This window comes from Knufia obscura, assembly GCF_036327395.1.
Source record: "Knufia obscura strain CCFEE 5817 isolate CBS 148926 chromosome Unknown scaffold_2, whole genome shotgun sequence".
NCBI classification, from domain to species: Eukaryota; Fungi; Ascomycota; class Eurotiomycetes; order Chaetothyriales; family Trichomeriaceae; genus Knufia; species Knufia obscura.
The window spans coordinates 942,715-960,061 of record NW_027042688.1 but is presented as its reverse complement, the minus strand read 5'-3'; the positions used below and the strand labels follow the sequence as shown (position 1 = coordinate 960,061).

General features: G+C 51.8%; 6 protein-coding genes across 6 annotated transcripts; 2 read left to right on the top strand and 4 right to left on the bottom strand.

Annotated features, from left to right (window-relative positions):
* Positions 1 to 1,968: 1,968 nt before the first annotated feature.
* On the bottom strand, positions 1,969 to 5,160 carry PMZ80_002211 (uncharacterized protein; the record flags this gene model as incomplete). The annotated part of the gene is made up of 1 exon (XM_064870645.1): positions 1,969 to 5,160. One exon carries the CDS (start codon positions 5,158 to 5,160, stop codon positions 1,969 to 1,971), a length of 3,192 nt encoding a protein of 1,063 aa, XP_064733098.1.
* Positions 5,161 to 6,198: 1,038 nt separating this feature from the next.
* Positions 6,199 to 6,525, bottom strand: PMZ80_002210 (uncharacterized protein; the record flags this gene model as incomplete). The annotated part of the gene is made up of 1 exon (XM_064870644.1): positions 6,199 to 6,525. One exon carries the CDS (start codon positions 6,523 to 6,525, stop codon positions 6,199 to 6,201), a length of 327 nt encoding a protein of 108 aa, XP_064733097.1.
* Positions 6,526 to 6,990: 465 nt separating this feature from the next.
* On the bottom strand, positions 6,991 to 7,779 carry PMZ80_002209 (uncharacterized protein; the record flags this gene model as incomplete). The annotated part of the gene is made up of 1 exon (XM_064870643.1): positions 6,991 to 7,779. The coding sequence occupies one exon, from the start codon at positions 7,777 to 7,779 to the stop codon at positions 6,991 to 6,993; it is 789 nt and encodes a 262-aa protein (XP_064733096.1).
* Positions 7,780 to 8,371: 592 nt separating this feature from the next.
* Positions 8,372 to 9,473, top strand: hus1 (Checkpoint protein hus1; the record flags this gene model as incomplete). Its single annotated transcript, XM_064870642.1, has 2 exons — positions 8,372 to 9,397; positions 9,447 to 9,473. 2 exons carry the CDS (start codon positions 8,372 to 8,374, stop codon positions 9,471 to 9,473), a joined length of 1,053 nt encoding a protein of 350 aa, XP_064733095.1.
* Positions 9,474 to 9,694: 221 nt separating this feature from the next.
* On the top strand, positions 9,695 to 11,050 carry PMZ80_002207 (uncharacterized protein; the record flags this gene model as incomplete). The annotated part of the gene is made up of 5 exons (XM_064870641.1): positions 9,695 to 10,055; positions 10,119 to 10,308; positions 10,359 to 10,474; positions 10,518 to 10,660; positions 10,709 to 11,050. The coding sequence occupies 5 exons, from the start codon at positions 9,695 to 9,697 to the stop codon at positions 11,048 to 11,050; spliced, it is 1,152 nt and encodes a 383-aa protein (XP_064733094.1).
* A 334-nt stretch (positions 11,051 to 11,384) lies between these two features.
* On the bottom strand, positions 11,385 to 16,826 carry SEC16 (vesicle coat component; the record flags this gene model as incomplete). The annotated part of the gene is made up of 1 exon (XM_064870640.1): positions 11,385 to 16,826. One exon carries the CDS (start codon positions 16,824 to 16,826, stop codon positions 11,385 to 11,387), a length of 5,442 nt encoding a protein of 1,813 aa, XP_064733093.1.
* Between the last annotated feature and the right edge of the window lie 521 nt (positions 16,827 to 17,347).

Here is a 17,347-nt window from a genome sequence, read left to right as displayed (position 1 = left end):
CATCAACTACTGGAAGACATGGCGCACGAACATAGATGGAACCAGACACTGTATAGCATACGAGGGTGGGAATACATTTGCGCACAGGTACGTGCGACTATACAAGGCTCAGTCTGATGATTGCGAGCACTAGACGGTGTTGGAGGTAAAACATAGCTTCAGTGCACAATCAAGAAATGTTACGCAACTTTCTGACCTCTACATTCCCCGTCTTCGTGTAAGGTCCACTTCGAAGCTTGCATCGATCGATCAGCAACTCGCCGACCGGGCACACGATACGAGCCTGCCATCATCATGCAAGTTGAATCTTAATTCGCAGAAAAAGACCAACGTGCAAGCTGATGCTATTTGCACTTTGGGAACAGTACGTTCAGAGATCCTTGTTGCCCTTATGGCCAGCATTAGAGATTGCAAGATATCTTCGCGACCGGTCAACCGTCTTTGACCCAGTCAACGCGCACTCCTATTTTTCCGCGTACTGTATAATTGGTCAGTAACAGTAGCAGAATTAGGCTTAGCGGGCACGATCTGCTTTCAGGTAGAATACAGTAATTCCAGCTTCCTTGAATCTAATGCCGTGCCAGCAGGGCGTATAGGCATAAGTACAGAACAAACCAAAAGTGCACGGAAAAGTAGGGGTGCGCGTTGACTGGGTCAAAGGCGTTATATCTACCTAGTTCGTCGCCGTTGCTAGAGCGTCGTCGCACCTGCCATCCCAGCCTCATCACTACCCACCATCACTCTTCACTCCTTCACTGTCCCGCACCAGATAATTTGTCTTCCCTCGAGTCATACAAGCCAGCGGCTGCCTGCACATAACATATAACACATCCATCCCATTCAGCTATCAACGGCAACCCACAGATATTCTGGAAACCCCTTCTCGAAGCCAAGCAGATGCAATCTTCGGCCTGTGCGACACTTGCAGTCAGCGCTGTACTTGCCCGAGCAAGATACTGTACTGTACAACAATCAGAAATTCACCATTTACCTCATCTTGCCAACGCGGTTTGTTCACATAAATTTGGTTGACGCCTTGTGCCCTGGAATCTGTACCTTACTCTACTGCATTCAGGAAGTCATTCATCCGTACTAGTTCGTGTTCAGCGGTTTCGCCCTCAGATCTAGTCATCGTAGCTGCCTCGCAAGATTCCGTTGCTCTACCTTGCCCCTTCTCAGAACCAGCACGTGTATCGCTCCTTCTCGGCAGCCAGTCCACCCAGCAAGCTGGTCGGAACCGCTCAACATTCCGAGGCCGTGCCTCCCATCAAGAATTCATTCACCATCGATCTCATCCGCGTGCTCTTACCATCCTCGAGACTGCGTAATGATTCGACAGTTCCTTAGTCCACGACAACCCACAGTGCCTCCCCACCCCAATCAACATCAATAGTTCTCGCCACAGTTGCTTGCGTCGGTCCTGCCTACGCGTAGCCTGACTCGGTGTCGCAAGAGCGATTTGGTGCTGATGTATTAGTAAAACTCCCGTCCCCAGATCATGAGAGCGTACGACTGGGGCCACCACAGACACAGCCATTCTGAACTCCAGATAGTCAGTCAGTCGTTGACGGTAATCGCAAACCGATGTTGAGGTGTGTAGGTACAAAACGTATGTCAATCCTGAGGCTGGACGACATTGATACCCCTGGGCTCAGTTAGTAGTACAAGGCGTGAGTAGCAGAAGCTCGTACGACAAAACAAGCAGGATTCGGCCATACATCAGCTGAGAACACTTGGTCGAAGGACAACACAATTGAATGCAATTGAAAAGGCTCAACGCCTTCAGGCCCATTACCTTCGCTTTTAACTCTCCGTTATGTGCTGGTCCTAATGCACGACCTGCATGCAAGAGTATCTCCTAACGCCCGCTAAACTCATATACAGTATTCAAACAGCCAACCTAGGTAACAGAGCCAGAAAGCTCTCCAGACTCTTCCCCTATTTCAACACGTGCCTTGAACGACAGCTTCACTTGTCGCTTTTCTTCCTCAAGAAGACCCGGCGGATCCCGCCCACGTCACTCAGGCTCATCCGCGACTTCTTCTTGTCTATCTCATTCCTCCCATTAGCTTTTGACGTATTTGGCGTTACGAACGACCCACTAGAGCCACTTGATGTCTGGCTTAGCTGCGAGCCCTGTGGACTGCTTATCGCTGATGGTCGAGCGTTTGTCGTGTTGGTAGATGTTGTTGGTGTAGCAGGCATCGTGCTCCATGAGGAGAAGCGCCTTGATGGTAAGCTACCGTATTTGCGAGACGAGCTTACTGTCGTTGTGGTGACAATCGTAGGCGTCGTTATGGTCGTAGTATTGCTACCAGCTTTGGGCGTTGTGCTTACGTTTGAATGTTCAGTGGAATGCTGGTGATGTGGATGGCTGCCACTAACAGACCTAGCTTGGTTCATCATGCCTTCCACCCAGGCTTCACTTGATGGCGTTCGTTGGAATATCTGTGATGTCGCTCTCCTGTTTTGTGGCACGGGTCCTGCACCACCTAACGGCGTGTAGTTATTAGTCGAGGTAGTGGTCGTCGTGATCGTTGGGGTTGTGTTCGCACTGACCGAAATACGACTGCTCGGCCTCGGCTGTGGCGTCGGCGTCGAGCCTCGTACTTTGTTTTGCTGAGTGGGTGTTGTGCTTCGAGCTAGAGCCACGTCAGGGTGTGTCCCTATCGGCATTGGTGGTGGTCGCCACGGATTGCGCTCTAGCTCAACTTTCTCGGGCGACGTGGGTCTTTCATCCAGACCGAAATCGAACCCTTGGTCGGCAACAGTTCGCTTCTTGTCGCTAGGCATCATGGCAGGGCCAATGGAGCCGTTGGAGTTCTTTGACTTATGACTTCCAGGATATCCAGCGACCTCGAGTTTGCGCTCATGCAAGCCACGTCCACCATGGTGCAGACTGTATTCTCGCAGATACTCACCAAGGTCAGCCCAGCCACCCCCAACTCGTACCATGACCCGCTCCCCGTTCTCACCAACAGCACGAACATAAAGCTTGAGCGGCGGCGCATCCCTACTCTTGCCGCCTCTGAGATGATATACTCTGATGCCTGAAGAAGCTTGGCCATTGCGACCTGATTTGTCCCTAACAGGAGACAATTTCAGAGCGCGCACTGGAGACGAAGCACGAGATGAGGTTTGTGACCCAACGTCGGATGAACTGGACTCGGAACCCTCAGCGAGCCGAATTTTGGTAGGTATGGACGCTAAAATGCTTTTGAGCTTATCGTCGAAAGTCTCCTCTTTCTTGACCCTGCTTGGAGGTGTTGCAGGAGGAGGCATACCGCTACCAGCAGGCGCTTCGAACTTTGGGGTTGGGGGATTTGGAGAGGGCGTTGAAGGATGCTTCGGAGCAGCTAGCAAAGGCATACTAAGCCTCTTGCTTGACCGTCTCGGCACCAGTGGTGGCTGGATAATTGAACCTTGGGCGAGTTTCCTTCCTTTCAGGCTTAGAGGGTCAACTCTCAAGCTGGGTGAAGGCGATGTTGCAAGCGGCGTCATATTCTGGTGTTTACTGCCATACAACAAAGGATTGTCCAGTTCGTACAATGGCGACGTGACAGCTGATGAGGGAGCGGTCGATTGGTTCTGTGGCTGGAGAGTACTCGATGGCGATTTCATACTGGAAAGCATGTCATAACTTGCACTTCTGCGTAGCACGACTTGACGAATTTGCTCTTTTGGAACAAAGCCCATGGAAGCTGTAGAGGCTCGTTGGATGAAGGCTGGCCGAGGAGGCGACAGGCTCTTGTTGTTGTTCTTGTTCGTCATCCAAGAAGACATATCGCTTCCGGCAGCTGGAAAGTGAGGGTTGATAACGCTGATCCGCGGACTAGGCATAACCGGCGTTGCCGTCGCATCAATTATCTCTGCATTCTCCATGGAGTAAGTCGAGAGCACGGAGTCTGCCATAGAGACTTCGGAGATGCCTCTTCTGTGGCTCTGCTCTGCTTTCGGGTTGATCTCAAGAAGAGGCTTGCGTTTGACAACCTGGATGTCCGGGACAGGACCAGAATCCTCCGGGTGTCCTTTAGTCAGACCTGCTTGCGCATTCTCCTGCATCTTGCTCGGAGACGAGTCATCTGACACTTGCAGTGGTATTTTCGACGGCGAAGGGTCCGGCGTGCCGTTTCTGCTCGAGACCTCGTCGCTTGCCATCTGATTTCTCAGCACAACTTTCTCAGCCTGAGCAACCCACTTGGCGTATTCATTTTCGATATTCTCGAGCGAGTCGATCCAGGCTTGAGGCAAAGAATCCTCTTGTCCTTCCAGAAGGTCTAGGAGGGTGTCAACGCGTTTGCCCAGGTTCGAGACCCTATTTCCAAACATAACCTTCCCAGTCTCGAGCTCCCGCTTGGTCAACTTTCTGCTCTTCTGCTCGTCCTGGACAATGTCATTGATGGTCCCCATGCCTAGTTTGACTTGTTCCAGAGCCGACAGGAGGTCTGGTATTTGTCGTAATACGGTGAGTCTTACAGACCAAGTCTCAAGGATGATGTGTAGGTTCGCCAGAACCGGTAGAGCCTGTATAACTGTGGCTGTGACTAAAGCTGTGAAGTCTCGCATGCGACCATAGCCTGATACAGGCCCGGTAGATGCTGATCGAGAGCCAGGATTATGAAAGCTGAAGACATAGTCCTTGATCTCGTCTATGCCCAGGGTCTCGATAGCATCCCATATTTCGTCAAGGCGTTCTTCGCGTTGCTTGACCACATCACTTGGCAACGAACCGAAGTATGTTGGTGCTGTGCCCTTCGCGGTAGTGCTAGGCGGCACGAAGCCAGCGCCCCAAGCACGATCTTGACTGGATGGCCAAGGCCATGATGTGACCTCTTCTGTCCATTCTCGCAGCTTCTTCGCAGCTATAGCAGCTCGTATACCTAGCTCTCTTTCTGCTTCTGAGGCATCTGATATGCTCCTAGCAATTGCATTGTGCTCTGCCTCGTTTCGACCCAGCGCATTCGCAGCCTGCAGTGCTTCAAGAGTAGAATCAGGTGACAGATTCTTCAGCAGAGGATCTAGCTCTCTTGCAGCAAATTGAGCTTTTCTGGTCGGTGATCGAGACGGAGATCTGGACTTGGAGAATGTCCGTGCATGAGTGGGAGGAGGGAGTTTCGTGGAAATAGTAAGGTCTGTTGGATTTGGCTGTACTGTCGCCATGGTGGAAAATGGTCACGGCATTGTATGAAATTCAGCAGCAGCATGAGCAGGTGCGACTCTTCATGGAATAGTCACAGAAAGAGCTGGAACTTGGCAAGTGCAAAGTGAACCACAGCTGACAATGTATTTCAGACACTTCTGGGTTGTCTCAAGCCGTTGCGGTGCAATGCTCTGGACTTTCAGTTTCGACACTTGGGATGGTTTTGTTGGTGGTCTCGGAACGTCACTTCTTTTGTTTACTTTCTGTGCGACACTTTTCGACAGGGAACTTCGCTGCTCCCGAATGGTAGTCACACCAATATATGCACTCTGCCGAGGAAAGAAGGTGTTTAGGTTTCTAAGAGTGGGATCCGGCGTTAGAATTCATGCACAACACATGGTCGCTAGGGTTCCATGCCAGAATCTTGGAAACTTGCACTCCAGGTAAGTTCGCGAACAGGCGATGGCGGGTAGACCTTATCGACGCCACTTTGTACGCGTTACCCCTGGGAATTACGTAGCAAGATAGCCGAAGCTCCGGCAGAACATACCAGTTGTAGGTGAATGCATTTACGCGAGTACGATCAATAATACTCGCACAAGATCTTTTATGGAAGAATGGATTCCACCCAAAGCACAGCTTTACAATTTATATGCTGCTGCAAGGACGAACTTGAGGAGCCAATGTCAAGGGTAAAATGTGAACAACGATTTGAGACTCAAGGCGATGCCGCAGCTTCTGCGAGTAACCAGTTCAACAGGAGAGATGGGAGGCATGATCGAGGAGCACAATCTGCACCATACATCTGTTTTTGCAGTGCGCTGCTTACCGGTAATCAGGCAGCACATCTCGAGAAGAGTTCTAGAGGCCATTGCATGAAGATACATCCTGCATACTGAGCTCCCTATCTCGTCAACGGCCCATTCGCCGCCGCAGCCCGCTTAACAGCATCATCGAACTCAACCCTAACATCAATATTGCTGTTCAACATAAAATCCAGATCACCACTCGTATCCTCAACCAACATCTGACTCATCTTCGTCCTTCCAAGCGCATCCTCATATACCTCTTGTTCCTGGCCCCGTCTTTGACTTCTCGGTCGCTTGTAGTCGACCATGTATAGGTATTGGATTGTCCGTCCCGACGAAGTCCCAGCAGTGGTAGACGGCACTCTTCTGGTTGGCGGATGTCATGAAGGTCTGCTGGCGGTTCGGCGCCATGGCTTCATGCTCGTATAGGGCTTTGTAGAGACCTTGTTGGTGACGGACTGCATCGGCCCAGTCTTGGGCTGCGTCAGATGGAATTTGGACATTGAGGATATTGTTGGTGAAGTTCTCCCGTGTTGTTGTGTTGGGGTTTGAGGGAGTGAAGTTGACGTTAGGCATGTTGACTTATGTTATGGGCACAGGTAAAGATGTATTCTTCTGGTACAAAGACAATCTGGGAAGAATGGGAGGGTAAGAGTGGCAGAGCTGGCTCAATCGCTACGCGTTCGTATTTATACTCAGATTCAATGCAGTCTCAAGCTCAAGTTTCCATTGACTTCGTCTGGCTTCTGCAAGTCTTTTGCGTATGTTATTAGCTCTTATTATATTGTATAGCAAGGCATGAAAGAGGAAGAGATGGTCAGGGAGTTTACAAAAGTGACATCAGAGGCATCACCTCGACGCGTCCCGCCACGGATATGAAACGCGCCAACACGTGCAAAGATGCACCAAATCCTGGGGCGATCCTCCTTGCCGATCTCAACTCGAGATAACCCCAATATTGCTTTGATAAAGGTGCTATTCCAACTTGTATCTCTAACGCGCATCCAATGTATCTTTTGCCCAGTAAATTCAAATTCAGGGTCATACCTCTGGCGGCCTGGGCACCGGTGCCAAAACCGTAATACGCTCAGGTATATCAGCAGCAACGTGTTCGTATGGCACGACCTCGGCCTTAATGATGGTATAGATGCCATCGCGAAGCTGGACCTCGACATCCAGCTTGAAGTACCAGCCGTGGGTTCGGGCGTCCTCCAATGTCTGGCCTTGCGCCCAACCTCGCGCTCTCCATTGGAAATGTAGGCCACCGACAACCCCAGAGGGACACTCTAGCCTGGAACGAGCCGCTTGCCAGCCATGGTCACCTACATTCATCGCATGCTCGATTTCGCACGCCAGAGTGTCCCAACTTGGTGATTTTCTGTCAAATTGCGGCAGAGAGCAACCGATCATTTGCAGGTCGTAGTAAGGAACCCTCCACCTCACCTGTCTGAGGCTGGAGAAATCACGGCTCAGAATGGAATCATCGAACTTTGTCACGTCCAGTGCGTACCGAATCAGGACTTTGGTCCGTTCAAGAAGCAAGGGAGTCATCCTAAGGTCTTTCTGTGCCACTCCCCCCTCGTAGAGACCTGTGTCATCAAAGAGCTTCCCAGTGTATCTCTCGATACGAGCTTGTCTTGCAACGGGTAGGAGTGCTTTGCAGATCAACAAAGGCGAGCAACTGCCAAGCCCTGTAATCTGCAGATGTGCTCTCCTGGGCGGTCTTGTTTCAATCCTCGCCACCAATGAATATGGCTCGAAGCTTTGCTGGAAGATCATCGACAGTACCTCAGCTGGGAGTTCTTCAAGCACAGCTCTTGTTTGAGACATAGTCTCTGGATCCGACTTTGTGCTCTGCTAGCTCGCTGCCAATTGTCGAGACTCCGCTTTGTGCCTTCGGCGCCGTGGTGCTCTGCTTGGCTGAAACCTGATACTGTTGTCAGAAGAAGGAATTTCTTGTTGAGCTAACAGATTTGGAAGTTTTGTAGCACGAAAACCTCTACATGAGATCCCGGAATTGCCTTGAAATACACTTGAAATGCAGAGATGCAAGCATGTTTATATACGTCCCGCATTTGCACATGTTAGGCGACTTGACTGTGAGCAAATAAACTAGCCCTCCATCGCTGAGGACTGGTACCGTTAGTGTCAGGCAACAGAATGCCAAAATGTTATAGTCTACTATAGTTCGATTGGTATCATACACTGCGAACTGCTTTCAGAGTTCCTTGCATCCATGGGCGCCAGCCAATGGAAATCATGTATATACACAAAACCAGTGATAGTTCGTTAGTCAAGCAATAAGTCGTAGACATATATTGTTGCTTAGTCATCACAGAATTCTGTGTGACGCGAGAACGCGTCGAAGTCTCGGCCACTCTGCGCAGCAATAATTTGAATCCTTTGCGCTCCTAAGATCATCATGCGCTTCAAGAGCAGGATCAAAGCTGTCAGCGTGTTCGAGAAAGTGTGTGCTTCTCTTTCATCACTCAATCCAATCGCATGGTGTCGCCTGACTGAGGAAGATGTCCAATTCACAGTCATACCCGACAAGGGATCACAATGCTGGTCAAAGCTGCAGATAGACACCATCTTCGACAAGTATCTCTGCCAGTCTGCAACGGAGAAGAACACGATCAACCTTGAGTTGCCACTGCAAGCGCTTTCTCGAGCATTGAAATCAGCTAGCAATGCTACAGATGTATGGATCAAACTAACGAAGAAGGACAATGTGCCGATGTTGAGCTTGACGATCCATAGCAGTACTTACGTTGCAAACAACAGCGTCGTCACTGCTGAGAGGATCACAGATGAGTTCGGAGAATTCGACCTCGATATTGACTTGAATGACCCAGCCTTTGGTGGCGGAGGCTATGATCAACATCGAGAGAGGCAGACTGTAATTACGCAAGATATTCCAGTCAAGGTCTTGCATCCTGGAGACGTTGGAGGTCTGCATGAGCCACGATTGAGGGAACCAGACGTCAACATCTACATGCCTAATCTAGCTCAGCTGAAGAGCATTTCGGAAAGATTCACCAAGCTAGCAATGTCAACGGCAATATCAAGCTCAACCAAGAATGCACCACGGCTGGAAATGTCTGCTAATATGCATGGGGTTCTGAAGTTGGCGATCAGGACGGATGCGCTCAATATCTCGAGTCATTGGACTAATCTGCTCAATCCAGAGCTGGATGCAACACAGTTTGAAGGCGGTTCACAAGCAGTAAGAGATCACCCTAGTACAAGAATGAAGGAGCTTGGTGGCCCTGATGGACAAGATGAAGCAGGCTGGGCCAAGGTCAGAATTGATGCGAAGGACTGGTCGAGAGTATTGAGCGTAGGCAGAGTAAGCTCGAGAGTCGTTGGCTGTCTGCTAGACGACACTGCACTCGTAATGTATTGCTGGATTGGTGGTCCGGATGACGATGAGGAGTCGTGTTTGACAGTGAGTTGCTAGTATTATCCTGTTACGAGTATGGCTAATGTTCATTCAGTACTACATAAGCAGTTTCAGCGCGTAGATATCGAAGCTATTGCCTGTGGCCAAACCAGTGAACGGCTGTTGCTCGACAGTGGTATGCTATTGCCGCGATTTCCTGGCAGTTGCAGCCGATCCTGCTTGCCTAAACTTTAAAAGTGAAGACTACATTTCGCTGATGGCTCACTAAAATCTTGCACCCCCCTGCTTACAACTTCTACCTTCCAACTTGGTTCAGTCTCATATGATACGCTAGCCACCAAGATGCCTTTCAATGGTTTCATTGATGCTCGCGTCCTAGTCGACGGCCAACCACTTCAGGAATACATGGATCCCGATGGCATCGATAACGTCCGCTACGTCCAAGCCACGACCGGGCAGCGGTTCACGGTCGAGATCAGGTTCTTACCAGGGTTCAAGCTGCAGTGGGCACCATACCTCCATGCTTCGCTCACATTTGATGATGAAGAAATCAACTGGTTTCGAAACTTGCCAACCAAGGGTATGGCTCACCGAAAGGGTGTTTTGACCAAACCCGAGAGCTTGCAGCTTGGGTGTACGGCGGCCAAAGACGACACGGGAACATGGAAGAGGACATTTTTTGTTTTTGGTGCGCTCGGTCTCGGTATGTGTCTTGCCATCCAGGTGGACGCCATTAATACTGCTGGATGCTGGCTGACTGCTGTAGCTGAAACGGAAGACTGCAATCCCATCTCTTTAGAACAGGTCAACAAGCTCGGACGACTAAAATTGGAAGTGTATAGGGCACAGGAAGTCCCTAGAGAACTGCCTTTTATCACCGAGGGGCGTCTTCCTGATGCTCGAGAAACAGTACCAGAAAAGCTCCTCAAAGGCAGATACATCAAGAACAACGTGAGGTACGTCTTTCGTGATCTACGTTAGCTTTGAAGCACTGCTAATTTGTCAGATATGATGCTTCTGACGAGGTCGGGTGTGCTCCCGCGATTCGATACCACGACTATTTGCCTGTCAATGGCCCTGCTGGAAAGATACACGAGTTCGAGTTTAGATATCGCAACAGAGGCAGGTTGGCGTCCTCCACATATGATGAATCTAATGTTTTCAGAAATCCTCCAATATCTCGGCTGCATTCCCCGAAGCCCGTCACCCGAGCCCAACCACGCCCTCGCGCTCGAACGAACCGAAGAAATGCTCAAGGCGCAAAAGGAGGAAAGACGTAGACAGAACCTTGAGATCCTGCGGCTGAGGGTAAGGGCGTGCCGCACATCTACTCTCGCAATCACTAACACCACCCAGGAACGACTCGAACGAGCAGAAAGAGGTTCCTCTCGCGAAAGCAGTACAACAATCATCGGCGATGACACCATCAAGCGTGAGGACGGCACACCCATCAAGACCGAACAACCACAACAGGCCACGAAGCGAGCGCGTGACGAAGACGACGACGAGCTTCAGGAACTTATGCCACCGCCCAAACGACCCGCACCAACGATCGAGCTCGAGGATGGTGACGGACAATCTGGCACTGCCCCGCGAGGCACGAAAAGAGCAAGAGACGAAGATGACGATGACCTTCAAGAGATGGCACCACCACCGAAGAAAATGCCTGTGCTCGTTGATCTGACGGATGATGATTGAGAATGTGCGAGGAGGATACCACGTACATGCGGCACGACCATAGCATACGATGACAAGGCGAAAGGACGCCTGACAAGATGGTGATGATAGCATATCATGACAGTCAAGAGACACCATACCAATGACCGAATCACGATGCCACCCGTACATCAAAGGTAGAACTCGTAAATTACTATATCATGGACACTTGCTACCCACTACGAATGGCATCTTAGACAGACACCCATCGCTAAACCACCACAATCTATTTGATACCCGTCCCAACACCAATACACCCAAGCGCACCCTCCTCGCTCTCCCCCCACAACTCCCATAAATCGCATAAGTCCAATTCCTACTTAGCCATAACATCCACATACCTCCCCTTCTTCCCCCTAGCACCACTCGCCGTCCGTCCACCCTTCCTCGCACCCCCACTCGGCGGGCCAAGTAAATCATCAAGTCCGCTAGCGTTACTCAGTGCGCTCGCCGGTCGACTGGGCGGCCCACTACCCGCACCCGGCGTCGCAGCTCCACTCCCCAACCCAAGCGACTGCGCAGTACCCGGCGGCAACGTCGCCGCAATCCCAGGCGGCGGCGCTGGACCATGTCCCGTCCCAGGCCGTGAATCACCGCCTTCACTGCCCGTATCAACAGCCTGACTCAGCGGTGTCCCAGATCTACTCCCAGGCAAAGCCGGCATCCCCGGCATCGACTGACTATGCGACAGCGCAGAACCCATACTAACGCTCCGTGGTGGTCCCATACTCATCGGCGGTACACTCCCACTACTACTCCGTGGCGGTGGCGGTGCAGCTTTCTTCTCTGCCGCATCCGGGTTGTCAGGATTGATCCACTTGCCCTTCTCCTTGTCGTAGTAGAGTTTCATTTTGGATTCGCCGAGATGTACACGATGCACCTTTTTGTCTGCGGAGTTTGATTTCGATGACTGTGCATCGAGTGACTCGTTCTTCTTGCTGCCGAAGAGGCCACCGAGGCCGAAGCCCCAGGAGCCGGAACCGGTCTTCTTTTGAGATGCGGACTTTGCGTCTGCTGCGTCTGCTTCGGCGGCGGCGCGGAAGGCGGCTTCTGCGGCGGCGTCATTGGCCTTTTTGCGGGCGGCTTCATCTTGGGCTTGTGGTTGTGCTGGTGCGGAGGTGTTCGAAGGTCGTGAGAAGTCGCCGGTGTCATCGTTCATAAAGGACTTCTTTGGTTTGGGCTTCTCGTCGTCTGAGTCGGCGTCTGGCACGTATGGCTGATAGCCTGTGCTCTCTGGTGGGGCGTATCCACCGTACCCTGTGTCGTTCGATGGTGGCTCAAATGCGGACGTCGATGTGGATGGCTCGAATGTTGACGATGGTGTTGGTTCTGTCGGAGCTGGCGTAAATTGAGATTGTTGCGGAATATCAGGTGTGTAGCCACCGAATGCGGGCTGGACTGGCGGTGATGAGATGCCATTAGTGTCTGCCTGTGGCATATTGTTTCGATATGGATTGTTATGTGGCGCATACGCATTTGTGTGAGTTGGCGGGTATGATTCTTCCGCGACTGATGGCATGGGTGCTTCTGGGCTTGGTTGGTACGGGTTTGCTTGGTAACCTGTTGATGGTGGCGACATCATATTTGGGGAATATGCATTTTGCTGTGGCTGCATGACTGGCGCGTAGATGTTACGTGAGGGATCGATGCCATGCGATGATGACGGTGGAGACCGCTGGTAGTCTAGAGACGATCTGCCTCTTGCCATTTCCGAAGACGACCTTGCAGAATTCATGCCGTTTGGAGCATACCTTGAGCCAGCGGCCGTTGGCGCTGGAGCTGGGGTCATTTGCGTTGCAGCTGGATAAGAGCCATACAGGTCTGTTTGCGATGTATTTCTGCTGAGCGTTGGCGAGCCGGAAACATTAGCAAACGGTCCTGCCTCAGCTGCATCGCGCGCAGAACCCTTCGATTCTGCATCAGAATCCTCCCCTGTAACGAAGCTGCTGAATTTGCTCAACAATGAGCCAGACACTTTCTCGATGCTGGGTTTGGCGATCCAGGATGCACTTTGCACCGGTATTTGTCTAACACGGTTCGAAAGATCCTGGAGTTCCGCTTGGTAAGTTCTGTTGTAGTACAAGGAGTTCTTGGTACTAGACTTGAGACCAGCCTCAAGAACATCGCAGTAAGCTTGCGCTTCTGTTTTCATACCAGCGTCAGTGAGCTCTCTGGCACGCTGCAGCTTGTAGACAGACAGGTGCGGAATCTGTAAGCCAGTAGCGCCTGGCGCTAGGGTCGACACCGCGAACTCGTAAGCCTCAGTCAGCATAACGGAATCTGTGTCGAGGTGGAAGCTACTTGGATGGTTTCGGTGATCAGCTCCCAGCAAAACGACCATAGCGGTAGGGTCATCGGCGCCGCCAAACAGTGGCCTGGCAAACAAGTAGCAGATGTGTGCAGCCTCAATGCGTCCATAGTCTGTCAGCAGTCGCGCCAATGTGATCAGTGCTCGTTGGTCATCCCCACTTCGGTTGTTGAGGATCAAGCACAGAGTCTCTTTCCACCTATCGAGCCCATCCAGCGCATTCCGTGTTGGACCCGATGCTTCTACTCTGCTGACCATCTGCAAGCCTGCGCGTGCGGAAGGCGGTACAAGTTGGTCTATGCTCTCCTCTGTGTTACCGCCGAGTACTTCGTAGAGCGCACACAGAGAGTCTGCGTTTGATCCCATAGTCTTAACCTCTTGCTTGACAAATTCCGCTATAACAGACTTCCACACCGACTTGTCCAGAGTCGATGCAAGCAACAACGCATGTGACCAGAGTCTGTTGTCAACAGCTTGCCATACGGCATCTTCACGCTTGCCTTTCAGAAGCGTCTTCCTCAGCTTTTCAATTGCAACCGGGTCGACTGCCTCGCTCTTTGCGGTAAAGCTTTCAGGCCGGTAAATGCTACTCGGTGCGTCCTCCATCCGGTACGGTGTCGGTGCTGCATCGTCGAGAGCATAAACATCTGGCATTAAAATTGCGCTGGCCTTCTGCACAGACTGCGGGCTTTCGAGGTTGCCATCAGATTCGACCAATATCTGAACGATCTTCCAGAGACAAAGCTTCTCTTCTAATCGCTTGCTTGGCGTGCTCATCATCCCGTTTTGGAAAGCGCCGATAGCTGTTGAGAGCCATGTAAGCACGTCCTTCTTCTTGGCCTTGCCTTTCAACGGGCCTGGGAATTTTGAGACATGCTCAGTCGGATTGAGAATGCTATCGAACTTTCTAGTCTTGACTTCGCCAGGACTTGCTTTGATCTGTGGTCGTGACGCAGTGCTATACCGGGGTGTACGGAGGGGAAAGCTGGTAACAACAGTGCCACCAAAGCCAAAACGGAAGACCGGAGCTCCTTTAAACCTCTGAAGCGGGTCGTGCTCGGTACCGTCGGTTGGTTGAATGTAGTCTAGCTCTTCCACAGGCGGACGTTGTGGTATCATCCGCGGTGGTGATAATACATTCTGTGGTGGTCTCGTTCTAGTCGGCGAGAGCTGGCCAAAGGCTGAAGCCGGTCTATTTGGAGGAGGAGCGATTCTTGGCGGCACACCCGGTCTGGTCATTTGTCGGCTAGGTGACTGCGTCTGCGGACGTCTTGGTGGCACTATTGGTTGCTTTACTGGGTCAGTCGCTTGAGGTGGTGACAAGCTGTTCATTGGTGGATTGTAAGGGAGCGAAGACGATGCGGTATGCTGTAGGTAAGGTCTGGGTTGCTGCGCCTGCTCAACGGAATCATCGACGGACTTCCTGTTTTGAGCAAGAGGGCTGGAAGTCCGAGGTTGGAAGGGCAGATTGGTGCCCGGTACAGGCTGTGACGCATATCTATTGTTGCCATTCGCCTGTTGCGGCGGTGGCGCTGGAGAATACCGAGGCCCGACTGCCTGGGAGGGCGGTGCTGGAGAATACCGTGGTGATGGAGAAGGTCTGATCCCATTCTGTAAGCCTGGTGGAGCTGGTGAATACCTTGAAGGCATAGCAGGTGGCGCAGGTGCTAAAGGAGCTTGTGCTGGCTGGGTCGGTTGTAGTGAAACGTGAGCATAGGGATCCAGCTTAGCCGGTTGTTGCAAATTGAACTGCGCATACGGGTCCTGTTGCTGAGTTGGTGGTGGTTGCTGAATCTGTGGCGGGCTGGCTACAATGCCTGTATTAGACATGGACGATTGGCGAGGAGGGCCAGCAGGTGTTTGTACTGAAGGAGTACGAGCTGAAGCTGCAGGTCTGACACGCGGAACTATGGGAAGCTCCTCAAAGAAGCCAAAAGTCGCACGGTTGCTTGCTGTCTGAGCAGACTGTACGGGCACGCTGCCAGATCTATCAATAGGTGGCCCGGGAGGGAGCGCTGCTGGAGACGCTGTTGCTGTCTGGTTGAAGGTAGGCGCACTGGGAGAGAAAGGTGACTGAAGTTGTTTCTCTGCGTTCATGCTACTGGTCCTTGGCGGCGGTGGAACGGTGTTCACAGGGGGCGCAGCCCGTTGAGCTTGCACCCTCTTTTTCGGAGCTAGATCCATAGGTAAATCATAAGGAGACTTGTAGCCGCCTTTTGACTGATCTACAAAACTCTCGGCTCTGTTAGTGATATTCGGCCGCTGTTGAGAACTCTGGAAGGCGTTCATAGGATTCTGCATTTGGCGCGGCAGGCCGGCGTGTTGTGTCGTTGGCCCAAATCCTGTCAGCTCCGAGGTTGTAGGCTGATGCGGCGCATAACTCGAGTGGGATCTGGCATAGTTCGGAGCTCTTTGCGCTGGTGCAGCTGGCTGAGCGGGCCGGGTGGGCAGAGGCGCAGGAGCCGAGTCGATTTCCTCATCGGAATCAGGCAACAAATCATCGGCATCCTCAACCAAGAAACCGTCATCATCTTCCAGGACAGCTTTCCAAGGGTCGTCTTCCGGATCTTGATTCTGTGCGAAAGCTGCAGCCAGATCTGTGTCCTCAGCAAAATCATCTCCGAAAGCTGCGGCGAAGTCCTTTTCTTTCGCAGGCTCGGGCTGTGTAGTTCTTTGGGTGGGCGGGGGCGAATCAGGGGCAGCGGTTTGCATACCCAGTCCGGTCAGGACGTCGGCCGTCTCTTTCCGCTCGAATGCTGGTCTAGTCTCAGTCCCCAAGTGCGACTCGTCCTTCACTTGCGAGAAGAAGTCGTTAGCTGCGTCGTCCTCGTCCGCATTGAAAGCAGGTACAGTAGGAGGCTGCTCTTGCTCGTGCTCTTGCTCGGTTTGTGGTTCAGGCTCTTGGTCGGCACTAATCAAGGGCAGTCCTTCCTCGAATCTTGAGGAAATTTGATCTGGCTGTGCAAGGGACTGCTCTTCTTGTCGCAGTGGACTCTCGGCATGGTGAGCGCTGTGTAGAATCTCTTGTTCATCTTCAGCATTCGGTTTTGTCTGTGAAAAGCTATGGGCTGGCTCTTCTACTATTGATGATTTGAGGACATGAGATTGGCGCACGAGTCTGGCAGATGGGGTGGACTGCTGGGGCTCTGGAGCCGGAAAAGAAGCACTTCGATGAACACCATCCAGAAGGCGCGCCGTATCGGTTCGTTTTATGCCCCAAGCTGGATCCAGACCACCCTGAGCTTGTTGCTCTTCCGAGTCGTCTGTTTCGTGCGAAAAGTGCCGTGATTGCGACGACTGAGCTGTGGTGTCGTCGTCCATTGATGTATCTGGCTGTGGTATCTGGTCTACTTCATCCTCGTTCGGCCGTAGTGCTGGTTGCCAATGGCTCTCTTTCTGCTCGGTCAAGAAACCCTCTTCGCCATCATGGGAGAAATTAGAGAAGTCCATGATAATGGCCTTCTTGTGTATAGTATACTGTGTTCCTAGTCAGCGACCGGCATGATCGAGGTTATGACGTGGCGTGTTCAATTGTTGTTGCTTACATGTACAGCTGAAGAACGAAAGTCGTCGAGATAAATATCGGGTATGAGCACTATTGGTACATGATGTCGTTGCTTCCTGCGCTAGATGGAAGAAATTGAAACTTCTTGATAGAAAGTGCACAATTCGAAATGCGACGGAGGGATCTCGAAGTACCACTGGTAGCCCAATCTGGCAGTCCTCAATACGGAGCACAGTTCAGGGCAAGGGTGCCACTTCCACAGGAGGCGTTGGAGTCGTGCCGGCGCTAGCTCTAGGGAGGCTCTCCACTAAGCCTGGATTCTGCTAGCCTAAATCTAGACTTGCATAGCGCTAGATCTCAGCCTTGTTTCGGTTTGCCTGCACCCGTGCATGTGCATACTCCGTATGCATGTGAACAATGTACTCAACGCTGAACCAGAGAATATCACCTTTTACAACACTACATT